Source organism: Manacus candei, unplaced genomic scaffold (assembly GCF_025592945.1).
Source record: "Manacus candei isolate 608988 ecotype Guabito, Panama unplaced genomic scaffold, ASM2559294v1 h1tg000033l, whole genome shotgun sequence".
Lineage (NCBI taxonomy): Eukaryota > Metazoa > Chordata > Aves > Passeriformes > Pipridae > Manacus > Manacus candei.
The window spans coordinates 5,084,045-5,098,283 of NW_026138081.1; the positions used below are offsets into that span (position 1 = coordinate 5,084,045).

General features: G+C 43.4%; 1 protein-coding gene across 1 annotated transcript in view; it reads left to right on the forward strand.

The window, feature by feature from the left end:
* The first annotated feature begins 94 nt into the window (after positions 1-94).
* PLEKHD1 (pleckstrin homology and coiled-coil domain containing D1) overlaps positions 95-14,239 on the forward strand; it is a 68,186-nt gene continuing 54,041 nt past the window's right edge. Inside the window, exon 1 of the mRNA XM_051791427.1 lies at positions 95-9,452. Coding sequence (XP_051647387.1) covers positions 9,304-9,452 — 149 coding nt within the window. The 5' untranslated portion in view covers positions 95-9,303. The remainder of the gene's footprint in view (positions 9,453-14,239) is intronic.

Here is a 14,239-nt window from a genome sequence, read left to right on the forward strand (position 1 = left end):
CTGCATGGGGTTTTGTGATAGCTCTGACAAAGAGAAATTAAGTCTTAAATGGGATGTGAGCGATGCAGACAGTACATTTTATTTTTGTGCTTTTCTTCATGATGTTTGAGCACCTCCTGGAAGCCTGGACTGAAACTGCATGTTGGGAGGCAGTCTAGCAGGTTGATTTGGATATAGGTATGAATGGGTTTAAAGGTATTGATGCAGACATGATTTGACAGCTCTGCTTGAGAGGGACATTTGGCAACTCCTGTCTCTCCCAGGGTTTAGGAGTTGGCATTGCCCCAAAGCTGTCTTCCCCCACCCACAGGGAAATCTCTCAAGCTTACTAGGCAGAGACCTCTTTGGAGGGCCACAAGGAGATGATTGCTGCAACGTTGCTCCGTGCCACTGTTTAAAGGCTGAAGGACTCCAACCTGTGCTCTCAATTGTGTCAGTCCCAAACCCAAAATGCAAATGCTAAGTCCCTGCATTCTTTTTGGGGACTTTGTGACAAAGTAGCCTTTCACATACATATATGTGCTTTTGTGGAATTTGGATTAAAAGTCAACTTTGAAACCCACCCCACTTTTTGTTCTTGTCTTACAGGCGAAACTGCTGGTGAAATCTTTCTTGCCCCTGTTACATGGTTTGTTGTTGGGTATTTTGCCTCCTATCTTCTTGTTGTTTCCAGGCACTGAATCAGTGCTCAGTTTTCCTTGTTGCTGCTCTGTGATCCTCCTGCTTACTGTTTACAGCTCCTCAGTGTTTCTCTGCCTTCATTGTTAATGCAGTTTCTCTGTTAGGCAGCTCACCTTCCTCCTGCAGCCTGTTGAGCCATAGCTAAGTGTTCCTCTTATGCCAGTCATGGTGGTTGTAACTGAGAGGGGATTGTGCTCTTGCTGTGAAGAAAAACTGTCTTCTCAGGCTTCTGAATTTCTCTGAGTCTTATTTGGCTCTGACATAAATTTAAAGTGGCAAAGTGTAGTAGGATATTAAATTTTTGTAGTGGTCTCTGAGGTGCTCAGGCAGGGGTTAGGAGGAGTGCTTGGAAAATTAATTCTGTTTTGTTATCAGAGCTAAAGCTTGCAGGGCAGTCTGTGGTTTTTTTCCTATAAAACACTTTATGCCACATTTTTAGGGTTTGCAGATTTTATTAAGAGATTTTTGAAAAATCCAGTGAGTTACACATTGTGTGCTGTCATTATAAAAGGGGCAAACTTTTAGAAAAAGACATTTAATGGTTTATGTAACAAGATGCAACTTTAAAGAATGGCCACAGTTAGGCACCTTTGACTTTGTTACTTTCCCAAACTTGGTTGGGACTAGATTTAACATTTTAAAACACATGTAGGGCTGAAATCAGTAGATGAATTGGAAGAGCAAGGGTGCTTGTCTCTTGCCAAAGCATGTCCCATTGTGTGTATTATATTAGGGTTTTGCAGAAGAAAGTTATTACTGCTGCAGCATCCTATTGCTACTGCCAGGATTTAGGGCAAGGATGAGAATCAGAGTTGGGATACTTGGAATAACTAGGAAGTGGACTCCCTGTCACAAGGCAGTTCCTAAGGAAACACCTGCATAGGCATTTCAGATCTGTAGGTGGGTCTGTGGGGCTTGGGTTTTGCAAGCGAGGGATCTGAAATTTTGTCACTTGACCTTGCATGATAAAACTATCAACTGGAGCAATGCAGGAAGGGGTAATAGTTTAAAGCAATTTTAGAGAGTGAGACAACCCCTTGAGCAGCTTAGGAACAGGCTGGTCTTCACCTCCATGCTGTGGCAATGGTACTTGCCAGTGTGCCAAGTTCCTTAGCATATTGTGGGGAGGCACTAATTGAATGTGGTCTAGAGCACTGATTGCAGAGTGGTTGAGCCTGGAAGGGACCTCCAGAGGTCATCTGGTCCAATAACACCTCTGCTCAAGCAGGGCCACCTGGAGCCAGTTACTCAGGACTACGTCCAGATGGCTTTTGAGTATCCCCAAGGAGGGAGACTCCACAACCTCCCTGGGCAGCCTGTGCCAGTGCTCAGTAATGCTTGCAGTAAAAAACCTTTCAGGAGGACTCTCCTGTGTTTTGGCGTGTGCCAGTTGCCTCTTTTCCTGTAACTGGGCATCACGGAAAACAGCCTGGCTCCATCCTCTTTGCACCCTCCTCTCAAGTATTTGTATACATTGATGAGATGTCTCTTGCAGCTGCTGAGTTGACACAGTTTATAGATACAGTTCTCCATAATTTCCAGCTGCCCTGTAAGCAGGATCGGGTTTTAGACCTTCATTTTCATAAAAGAGGAAGGGGAAGGTTATAGGATGAGTGATGTATACATTGCAAACGTCACACATCCATTTAAGAAATACCCTTGGTTGAGATGATTCGTAAGCAATTAATTAAAAAAAAGAATCTATGTTTTTCTCCTGGACTTGCTATCTACAGACTTACCTAAGATTCTGTCACACAGTGTTCTAGGTCTTTCACTCCAGCAATAAGCAATCCTCTCAGATAGTTGCTTACTTTTGATTTTTCTGGTAGTTCATAGGACTTGTGTCATTAAGAAAGAGTGTAATCTCTTTATACTGGCTTAAACACAAGAGAATATGATTAAAGTCAGTAGGAGAAGCAAATGACAGTGGTGCTGTTATAGCTACTACAGGCAGATGTAAGGCGGTAAGGATGGGAAGCCATTATTTTTCCCCAGAAAAGTTCTTGGGTTTTTTTGGCAAATAAAATTCAGTTTTAATAGTGAAGTATTATACAGTATATTAGCATTCTTTTAGTGTATTTAGTAAATATGTCACCTCGGTAACAAATTTAAACCACCATAGTCTGTGGTAAATCCTTTTGGAGATGTGAGGAAGTGTTTTTTGGTCCATTAATGTAACAAGTCTTACCACTACAAACTAAAGTACTGAGGAGCTGTGGTGGTGCAGACTTCCTGACGATTGCTGTAGTGTTCCTTTATTTGTTAAGGAAAAAAAAATGTACATGAGCATTTTTATGAGAGACTCATTAGAATGAGCACAGCAGCAAGAAGATGAGCTGTCATTTATTGTTCCATCTTACAAATTAAGTCTTTCTTCTACTGTTATGTGCAAGCCTTATCCGAGTATCCCTGCTGGCAGAATTGCACGACATTCCACCCTCCTTATCACAGCATTTCTCCCTCTTGTCTGAGTTGTCTAGAGATTAACAAACCCTTATGGTGGATGGGGGGGGGGGAGGTGGATAAAGAAAAATGCCTCATTCATAAAAACTTTTAGAGCTAATTAAAATTAAGCTGTATCCTACTGACTGGCACCAAAAGGATATAGTATTTAGAAAATCTAAAAGCAGAGTGAAATCTTAAAGGAAAAAAAGCTTGTTCTGTATCTCTATGGCCAACCAGTGTCTGAAGTGGTAATTACTTTGATATATGATTATAGCTATGTTGAAGTCTGGGGGGGGGGGGGTTAATGGGCTTCTGCTATCTGAAGAAACACTTTAAATGAGATACTTATGGCTATACTGGGTTGAAGAGGGCTGCTAAAAACCCTGCTTACAAGCCTTGCTACTACTTGGAATGACTCTTACTGCAACACCTCTTAGTCAAGCTTTTCTTGCCTCCAGAGTATGATGCTATCAGTAGAACAAATTGGTTTAGGGCTGCAATGCATTTCCCATGCTCTGTTCTTCCTTTATGACCTTGAACAAAACTTTGTACTCTTGATACCTCTTCAGATGCTTCTCATGAAGGTGATTGGGTGCACATGGAGGACTAGGTAGTGGGTGTGCCCAGGAGTTTTGCTATGCTCATTCCTGCAACCTGAACTTCAGCAGTATGAAAGAAGCCTGATCTACAAAGGCTGTGTAGTAGCATGGCTCACAGGAGAAAAAAAGGAGATGGGGGAAGGAGGAGATGACCCTCTTCACCTGCTGTCTTTTGTGGAGAGCAATGTCTTTGATATCTTTCATTGCCAGGCAGTTTATCCTTCATGTGGCTGATGATTCTCCTCAACACAGCAGGGTTTACAGTAGAGCTCTCATGGTCTGCTGCTGTGATAGATGGCACCAGTAGATTTTTGTGCCTTTGTAGTTAGATAACCCCTTGATAATGTGGACAGGGAGGAGGCAAGAAGTATATCTTGTCCTTGTTAGTAATAAATTTAAAATCCCCACTTTGAGTCTGTTTTGCCCATGATGGTGAGCAGTAAGTGACCTCTCCCTTATCTCAACTCATGAATCCTTTGTTGTAGTTTTCTCTCCTCTATCCAGTTGCAGAGGTGGGGGAGAGAGTGGCTTTAGTGGGTACCTGGCATTCAGCCAAGGTCAACCCACTACATCTGGCTAAGCCATCTCTGCTCAGCTGTTTCACCTGGTCAAACCATGTACTTGGTAACTGTCTACTGTTGCTGCTGTCACATTTGGGATTGAGTTGTGTAGTGTTCATCACAAGCAGTTAAGATGTAGGTAAAATTAAATGCTCTTGGAAAGGTAAATAGATATTGCTGTGTGCCAAACAGCAAGGTAACCAGCTCTAAACACTTAAGAAACTTTCTTGGGGAAAGGTTTGTTCTTTCCTGTCCCTGTGTATGAATGTTCAGCTGCCCTCTCAGGAGAAGGGGCATTCCTGCGGCCACTGTGCTCCCCCACAGCCTCAGGAATGGGACTGGGATGTGGCTGGCTGGGGCTGCTGGAGCAGTGCAACTTGTGGGCGTGCAGCACTGCCCCTCCCCAGGGAGGAAGGGAAGGGAGTATGTGCCGGTGGGTTCATCATCTGCAGGAAAAAAAAGGAAACAAGTAGAGCTGTATTTATTCACTGGTGTTGAACAAGCTGCTTGTTAGAAACAGCCTATTTAACTGTTGCAGCTCTAAGCATTTTCTGTCAGCCGTGTGATCACTTTGGTGTTTAGACTTGATGGGGGCAAAACTGGTGTCTTGCAGAAGGCTCTGTACTATCTTCTGGAGAAAGCTTTCAAATGTAGCTGACCACTGTAATGTATGCTGAAACCCTGAAAAATAACTATTTAGCAGAAATCTTTATTAAAAAAACCCAAAGGACCAGAATAAATGAGCTTTCTTCCAGAAGAGATCTCTTAGTAGAATTTAAAAAAAAAAGAAATTAACTCCTTTACATGCTAAGAGAAATAGTCTTTGACTGTGGTGTCAGTTCCTGAGAAAGCCACCCCCCAAAAGCCAGGCTATGTGTGTGGCTGCTTGCTATCAAATTTCTTTGCTTCAGTAAACTGATGTCTTACTTTCTGTCTTCTTGTAAGATTCCTGAAGTAGTGCTATATCCACACCTAATAGTTGGATTAATATAACGCCTGGGCTATCCAACATGGATCTGGGTGGGTCTGAAGGGCTGGGACCAGTGGAGGTCTTTGGCTGGAACAGGTGACTAAGACCAAGTAGTTCTAACCAAGGGATGATGTCAAATGGGATTATACATCTGTATGGGTGATGTCAGATGAGGCTGCAAATCTACAAAGGCACTTGACTTTAATGCCTGTTTGCTGAGTAAGTAACTCTTTTCTTTGAGCTCTACAGGACAGCTCTGGCTTCCCATCTGACACTGAAAATTCAATCATGTGCAAAAGAAACATGCTCTGTCAGTGTATCAGACTAGAGGTGGATTGATGGTGGTTTCTTTTGTTCTGTTAAAAATAGCCTCTGCACACTGCTGTGCGTCTGGGAAGCTGGAGCATCACTTTGAGGAATACATGTGGCATTTTGTCTTTGCAAGAATGATGTATCATAAATAAAACCTGAGCTGGACTTTATTTCTCTACATTGTTCCAGGTACTTGCTAATACCTTCCATAACTTCTAATGGTTCTCTGGACTGAAAATGATTACGGAACCTATCAGAAGCTGTAAGAGAAAAAGGAATCCATACTGGAAGGCAAGACCTGAATCTTTCCAACTCCACAGCAGCTCTGATCCAAATCTTAACTTACTAGCCCCAGCCCAATAAATAGTTTGTTCTTTTCTGCACAATGTACTATTGTAAGGCTGCCCAGAACATGAAGGTATAACTTCTCACTTAAAAAAAAAAATACAAGCCTCCTCAGCAGCTGCAGTTAGCCATTATTTGTATCCTTAAACTGATAGGGAGCATCTTCCAGCTGGAGGGTGATGAAGGCACACGGTGTGATTCTTGAGGATGTCCTGTGCAGGGCTAAGATTTGGACTTGATGATCCTTGTAGGTCCCTTCCAACTCAGAAGATTTTGTGATTCTGTGAAGAAGTGTTACTTCTGTAGAGCTTGCACTGGTGTCTGCTTCAAAGGTTTTATTTTTAGCAAAATTTTATTGGCTTGATGTGTAGGGAAAATAGAGACAACATATTAGCAAAATAATTCCTATGCCAGTGCAACCTGTCATTCCACAGAAAGGCCTTCTAATTAAAGCTCCAGTGCTTTCTTTCCAAGATATACAGCTGTGTTTCTTTCCCTTATGAGCCATCAAGAGTGAAACAGCCATCTACAATCTTTAAATTATTATTCTGAAACAAAAAGATTTCAGAGAAGGTACGTGAGCCTAGTCTGTATCCCTGGAAGGTACCGCTACCCCAGGTTGTTGTGCACGTAGTGGACCCCACCAAGTAATGGCTTTCTGCCTCTGCTGCTTGTTGCATAGCAATTCCACAATCCTCTTCCAGCAATTGTTAATTCCTTTCTCGTTTTTTCATGACCAATTTAGGCCAATTTGTTTTCTTGCAAGCATCAACCTTTACCAGTACATTAAGAGGGGAAATAATGCCTAAAACTAGACAGCAGTCAAATTTCCCCCTTTGCTCTCATTTAGACAAGTGAAGTCCTTTTAGTCTCCTGTCATACTGTGGGTTAGCTATACCTGTGACCATCTGGGTTTTATGACACTGTTTTCTTGATCCCAAAATTTATGGCCAGAAAAAGTAGGTTTTGCATCTGTCAGAAGTAGCACTGAAGAACCTTTAAGCTGGCCCTTAGGACATTACTCCTGTTTGTGAGGCAGGTTGCTTAGACTTGTTCTGTTGCTCTCTACTCTTTCCTTTAGACAGGCCCCCAGCTTCATTAGAATAGTACAGACATAAATAAGATGTTAACAGAACAACTGTTACTACAAATTATTGTCCAGACACCGCTAGTTACAAAATTCACCTTGCTGCTATCTACTGCCCTAGCATTGCTGCTTCTACCTGTGTTTAACTCTTGGTCACTTGACAAAAGCAAGTTGCACTTTCCCACCCTCAGACTGCTGACTTTAAAGAACTTGCTGTAACTACTCAGTCCCTTGCTGAGTAGTGAGCCCCTTCCCTTTTCACTCAGAGGAAATTTATCTCAGTTTTTTGATGTTCAAATCTAGAAACCTCTTTATTAGTCTGTGTAAAGTAAAAACAAGTAAAGAAGCAAAGGATGAAAATCTGCTTTTCCTCACTGTAGGTCACTGCTGTCAGATCTTTGCATCACTGGTGCAGTACAATGGCAGGGGTGCTGGATCATCCTTACATGGGAACTCTGGCTTTTCACTGCACTCTTGTAAAGTTATGCCATTGAGCCCAGAATCCTTTTTACTCTTTGCACAACATAATTCCAGGGAAACTTTTCCCTCTCCTGTTTATGAGTAGTATTTCCTTCTTGGTGCAGTGTGTGGAATGGTGTCTACAGCATTAATGCTTCTCTTCTGCAATGCAGTGTTTTATTCAAGAGTTGGAACTGAGGTGGGACACGGCAGTATCTGCTGCTCTCCCCTCTTTTCCACCCTCTGCCTTAGTGTCACTCAGTGATGGGCTTTGCTACTGCTCGGGACATGTCCTGTCTGGGACCAAAAAGTCAGTCAAAGCCAGGGTGAGAGAAAGTAACAAAGCACTGAGTTTGCTGACTCTTTCATCTAGTGATCAATAGTGACTTTTATCAGGGACCTGCATCTCTTAATTTCTCTGATACCAAATGCAGTCTGTGAGCTTGAGACAGGCTGTCTGCATTTCCTCTATTTAGGATGCCTTGCAAGTGCCTCTGACCATATAAGTTAAGTGAACCTGTGTCTGGTGATGTGATCTAGCCTACAGCGTGTCCCAAGTTCCTGATCCTTGGGGATGAGAAAGGACCATATGTCTGCACTGTGTCACTTCTGAATAACTGCATTGGGAAGGGCTGACATCCAGCAATTACAGCTTCAAAATCGATACATGGAGGATGGCACAGGTTAAAACAGGAGCAGATGCCTCAGCATCTATGACATACATGCCACGCAGCATGTATGTGTCTGTATTGGTTATATAATGCACCAAAAACCCAGATGCTTTAGCAGGCATGATTCTTCCACAAATTCTAATCCTGGAGGGGAGGCAGGACACAGGAAGGAACAATATGATGCTAGTGTGCTTTCCTGTGGGCATTACAAAATACAGGGGTTCTTTTGCAGGACTTTGTATCTATGCAAGGAGGAAGGGTTTCAAGGGAGGAACAAGGACTAGGGACCCAGATTAAAAAGCTTATTGTGGGAGTGCTAAACAGGAGATGAAAGTAGACTCACCCGAACTGTGGGACATATTTCTCTGTGTCTGTGTTGTGGCCAAGAAGGAGCTGGTACCTAAGATGCAGAGCAGAGACTGTGCTTGCCACATCTCCAAGATGCAGCAAGGCATGGAGGCGTGCAGAATTTTGTGTTCTAACTTTGGTCAGCAATGGCCCTTTAAGGCTGAGCAAGGCATGCAGCATGGATGCTGCCCAGTCCAAACCCAGCAGCCACGTGAACTCTCCCCAGGTGGGCAGTGCCAGGCTGGCACAGCAAAGCCTCCCTCCCCTGCCCTGATGACAGAGGGAATCTGATTGAACTTGCTGGCTCGCACTCACTCTGCCCCCATTTTCCTCAGGACAAATGAGAAGAACCTGTCTCCAAGTGCAAGATTTTGGGAATATGTGTCAGAGATGCCTGAAAGTAAAACATCCGTCTTGCCCTAATTTCTGCATGAAGTACTGCAATGTCAAGTGAAGTAACCTTCCAAGCTGGCTCTGGTGCAGAGGTATTTTGGCTTATGTTATTGCTGAGAGCTTTCTCTCTGATGAGCTCTTTCTGCCTCTCTCTGTTTCTGATATCTGACTCTCTTCACTCATTTTTTCCCTTGGGCTGGGATGTGTGCTGTTTGTAATGCATCAAGAAGTAATACGCGATGAGGAAACTCTCATCATCTGTGCATCAGGGAGAGAATTACTGACTGAGTGCTGAGCAGTCAAGTTATTGATTCAAACCAAAGCCCAGTCTCTCTGTCTGCTGGGCTGGTTACGTCCTTCTGGTTCATTGCATTTAATCGGATTCCCTGAGCTGCCACACAGAAGGGGAGAGTTAGAAGCAGATTCATCTATAATGTTCTCTTCAAAATCCAGTTCGGTATCCCCTTCTCCGTCCATGGAACAGGCAGATTCGGATGCTCTGGACATCAGCACCAAAGTGCAGCTGTATGGCGTGCTCTGGAAGAGACCCTTTGGGAGGCAGTCAGCCAAATGGTCCAGGAGGTAAGCCACAGTTGCTGAGGGATGCTTGGGTAAAATACAAAGCCTAAGGGTTGTGGGATAAGTTAGAGCCTGAGTGTGGCTAGCCAGGCAGAGGCTAGGGCTAACACTGTGGGCATAGCTTCCCTCCTGTTCTGAGTCAGCTTTACACACGTGGTACCCCATTGTTCTCCCTTCTTTATCTGTCCGGACCTTGTGCTATGTGCGCTTCAGGGAATAGGGACTAGCTGCCTCCTCTGGATAATTATCTTATGATAGTTGCACAAAAGAGGAAGAGTCAGCTCATATATTTTGCCCCTAAACTGCTTGACTTTGTTCTTTAGCACTCATTAAAGCTTTGAGCCTTTGGGTGTGAGATGGCTGGGCTGAACTGACTGTGCATGTGAGTCTGTATGTGTGTGTGTATGGTCTGCAGGGGTTTGTGGACCAGCATCAGAACGGCTATGCTGCCTTATAGTGATGGCACACTTGGAACAGCACATGAAGACTCTTCCCTGGGAAGAAAGTGGCACTGAATCTCTTCCATATGGTGTTAGAGAGTTGTAAGCTGCTGTGCTGTCTGCCAGCAGCCCAGAAGTTTGGAGCTGGAAAGCATTTGCTATAACCTTTTACCAAGGGTAGAATTATGTTCTATAATACTGAAATGATGAGTCAGTTTTAAGTTTAGAGTTGGTGTATTTCTCTATGTGAATCACTGAATCTCTGGTACTTACCTTTTGTGGTTAAGTACTTACTCTTTGCTGCAGTGTGCAGTTTGGACACAGACAATCCATTTCTAAAGCCAGCTTTCCCAGTTTTGCTCTGTGTAGTAACCACAGTGCTGTCCAATCTAAACCTGTGAAGATGGCATAGCCTGGAAAATAGTTAAACCTTCCTTGGGAAGCAGTTTTATGTTTGTAGCCATCTTTGACCTGTGTGCAGGTTTTATTCCCTTCCCTTCCTCCCCCCAGTGGCCTATTTTCATCCAGGAATGAATTTGTGCTGATGCTCCTACTCAGTTCTCAAATATTGATATTTAAATGAATTATGTCTGGAAACTAAAGTGACTGTATTACGGAAAAGAAGTGGACAGAATAACGGAGGGGAACATAATTTGCCATGGAGGAGACATTCTTAAAAGGCTTTCTTCCTAATAAAACTTCCTTGCAGGCAAATGGCCCATTTCTGCTCTCTCTGTCATTATTTATTTAGTGCTGCTCTATTCCTAGAAGTCACCCCCATCTTTGGCAAGTGGTAAATATTTTAGTGCTAGCAAGTGGGAAGAGATGGGGAGGTGATGTGGGGCAGGCATGATATGGAAGATAAGTTGCAAGCACAGCAGCAGAGGTCCTTGGGGACCAGACACAGGTCAGTGAGAGGTGAGCACAGGGAATCTGTAGGGTTTGGAAGGAAGTGGGTTCTGGAGTTAAAAGACTGGGACAGTAGGAACAATATGTTTGGGTGTTTTTTTTATCATGGGAGAGACTTGCTTTTAAATAAAGTACCCTTGCATGTTATTATAAGTCAATCATTATGTGGGGATAAGGAGCAATTCACCATTCCCCCTACTTATCCCCCCATTCCCAGCAACAGATAGCTGGTCAAAGGCTTTTTTTTTTTTTTTATTGAATGAAGAAGAAATGTTTCCCACTCCAGTTAAATAAAGAAAAAAATTTTACTTTTGCTCGATGTAGTTGAGGATCTGATCTCTGAGCAATGTAGATTTTGCCCTGACATCTTGGACTGGACAACAGTCTTGGTCCCAAGGAAAATCTTTCCAAGATACGGGAGATAAACCAGCTTATAAGGGGAGGATTGATCTCATCAGGCCATCAGCCATGAAGACAGGTTTATGTGGCTGTTGGGAGATGCATAAAATTTACTGGCTTGATCCCATTTATTTGGCTGTAGCAACAGTGCTTCTGGAGACACTGAGAAGAAAGTCATGTGTTTAAGGGAAAGATGGAGTCTGACTAGATTATGGATCAAGGTAAAAAAGTCCAGGCATGGTGTCCAGTGCTTTGGTGATTGAAATCCCAAGGCTGGGAATTTTGCAGCAGTAGAGGTTATGCTGGGAAAAGGGAGGTATAGCAGAGTCTTGTTGCAGTCAAATGGCACTTGTGAGGACAGCAAAACTTGACATGAGGCAGCTGTCTGGAGCACCTTCTGTCCTTTCGTTTGCTCACACAGGTCTGTTCTGAAGCCTAAGTATTTGCATGCCTGTCACACCAGGTACTACCCTAGAGCAGGCTGGGTGCTTCTGACACTGGGTCAGTGTGGCTGTGTTTATCTGCCAGGGCTGACATCTGAGCATGCTGCCTTCCAGAGCTTGATTTTGAGATGCCATTACCACTATCATAGTACCTATCTCCAAGATAAGAAACGCTATCCCTAATGTGAATTTTCTTTCCCTGTAAAATAATATCCTTTCAACAGAAAAGCAACTATCTTCTAAGTTTACTGATGTTTTTGACCAGTCTAAGCCTGGCTTCTTGCTGGAATGGCTTTGGCAAATAATATTCTCAGCCCTTGACGTATGGTCCTCTTCCAACCAAACTGCACCCCATTCTTCCTTTCAACAAATAGCAAGCAATTTATTTTCTCCTACTGCAAAAGTTGTAATTACAAAACTGGTAATGGCATCAGCCTGTTGTGGAAACTGCAGTGAAATGCACAGTGTGTGTACCTGCCCTGGATGTGATATGAATAGTTTTCCAGGAAGGAAGTGGCACATTCTTCTCTGCTATGAATAATCCCAGTCCCATACAGAATGTCAGGCTCTAAACTGTCTGTCACCATGTAGGTGGGAGACTTGGAGGCTCAGTGAGACAGTTCCAGGAGGGGGCATCTGCTCTGTGATCAATCAGAAAAGCAAGGTGGAATGTGAGAAATTGAAAACAGGAGAGAACAAAACACAAAATATTCCTATATTTCTGAGTAAATCCATCAGGGATGACAGGTTGCTGCTGGAAGGAGGGAAACATAGCACAGTTAATAGAGAGATTTCATCTTCTCTTGAACCGGTCCTGGCTGTGGCATTGCAAAGTATGCGTGTAATCTTATTTTCCACAGTGACTACTAACAGTCATTGCATGTGGTCACGGAACAGATGGAAAGGATAATTGTTTAGGACTGCTTTCCGCTCAAAAAAAAAAAAAAAACCTGAAAAACACACAGCCACCGAGAAGTGTGTGTATGCAGCACAGGGGCAGCAGGAGCTGCCGAGACAGTGCGGCTGCGAGTCCAGCACACCATGTGGTTCCCTCTCGTCCTTGTAAACTTCCCACTTGGCTGCTTGCTGTCGGGAAGCATACAGCTCTTCCCGCTCCCTGCCTGGCTGGGCGTTGCTCCTGCTGCCGGGCACCAGGGCAGGAGGCAGGAAAGCAAGCGTAAAGCTCCCAGGAGAGAGGAAGAGTGAGGGACGGTACTGCGACCTCTGAGCTGATATGCTAATGAAGAACATTTGCCCGTTGGTTTCCTGAGCTGTCCCTAGGGATACGGAACTGAGCTGATCTAGCAACTGGGATTCACTGCCTGTGCTCCTGGACTGGTGCCCAGAAAAATACCGTTGGAATGAAGGACCAAGGAGACTGCTGCAGTTTTATACTGTAAATACTTAATGCGGGCTGTTGTCACATCAAAAACTTTTACAAATATTAGCTAATTAATTTCATTAGCCCTCTGTGACGCAAAGAAAGCACTGTATTCTCAGAGATCAGGTATCTCTACTTGTCCAGTATAGAGTTGTTTTTTCTAATCCTGGCCGGATCATGGCTCTGGCTTTACCTCCAAGTTATGCAGATTGTTACTGTTCCTCTGCTACTCCAGTTTAATTACACTGTGGTTTCAGTGGTTTCTTAGTACAGGACCCAGCAGCAGGGATGGGTGCCTCAAAGCAGTTGACCTCATGTGAATGGCTCTTGTGTTACTTGTGCTGCCTGTGGAGTGTGGGTGGCTGTCCCAGGCCATCTCACCACTCTTACCTTCACTGCTGCTCTCTGGGCTTTTTGAACTCTGCTCTGTTTTTAAATAACTTATTTATCTTGGTTTCTTGTTTGTATTCAAAATCTTCCCCTGCCTTTCCAGCACTCCCTTTTCTTATGTTCTCATGCTGCCATATCTGTGCCTACTTTAGATATCTGTTCAGTGTCTCTATCCTCCCAGTCACAGTCCCAACTGGGTGTTTCTTCCCATTCTCCCTTGGCCATCTTTCCCCTTTCTACTCTTGCTCACCTAGCTGCTGCTTTAGTCTTCAGCTTGCTCTTGAGTCATATAACTCTCTCCCCTGATTCTTTACTTCATCCCTATTTTCACTGTGCTGCATCAACTATCCCTGTATTGTTGTTTGGAGACTTTGTCCTGAAGGTCAGTTAAAGTGATGAACTTGGTTGCTTAGGTGTTGCCTTCCAGGTAAGGATATATAGATGAGGGAATGTGATCTGAACATAAATACATTATGTCCAGAAGCTAACCAGATTTTCAATGTTTACCTTCATTACTTGCACTGGGATTTTGTTCTTATTACTTTTTAAACCCTTATTTTGTACATTTTCATTCCAAATTTCCCCATCTGTGAGGTCAGGGATCTAAAAGTTCATTAATCTGTGAGAGACATATCAATTCTCAGAGATTTGTGCTATGTTTTGTTCTTGTTTTTGTTTTGATTTTGGTTTCCACTGGAGCATAATCTATGTTATGAGGATTAGCAGCACTGAGCAACAAAAAGTATGTATCAAACTAAAGCCTCACTTTAACTGGGGGTTAAAATTTAGATTAAAAATTATGGAGTTAAAGATCTGTATGTTTACCTG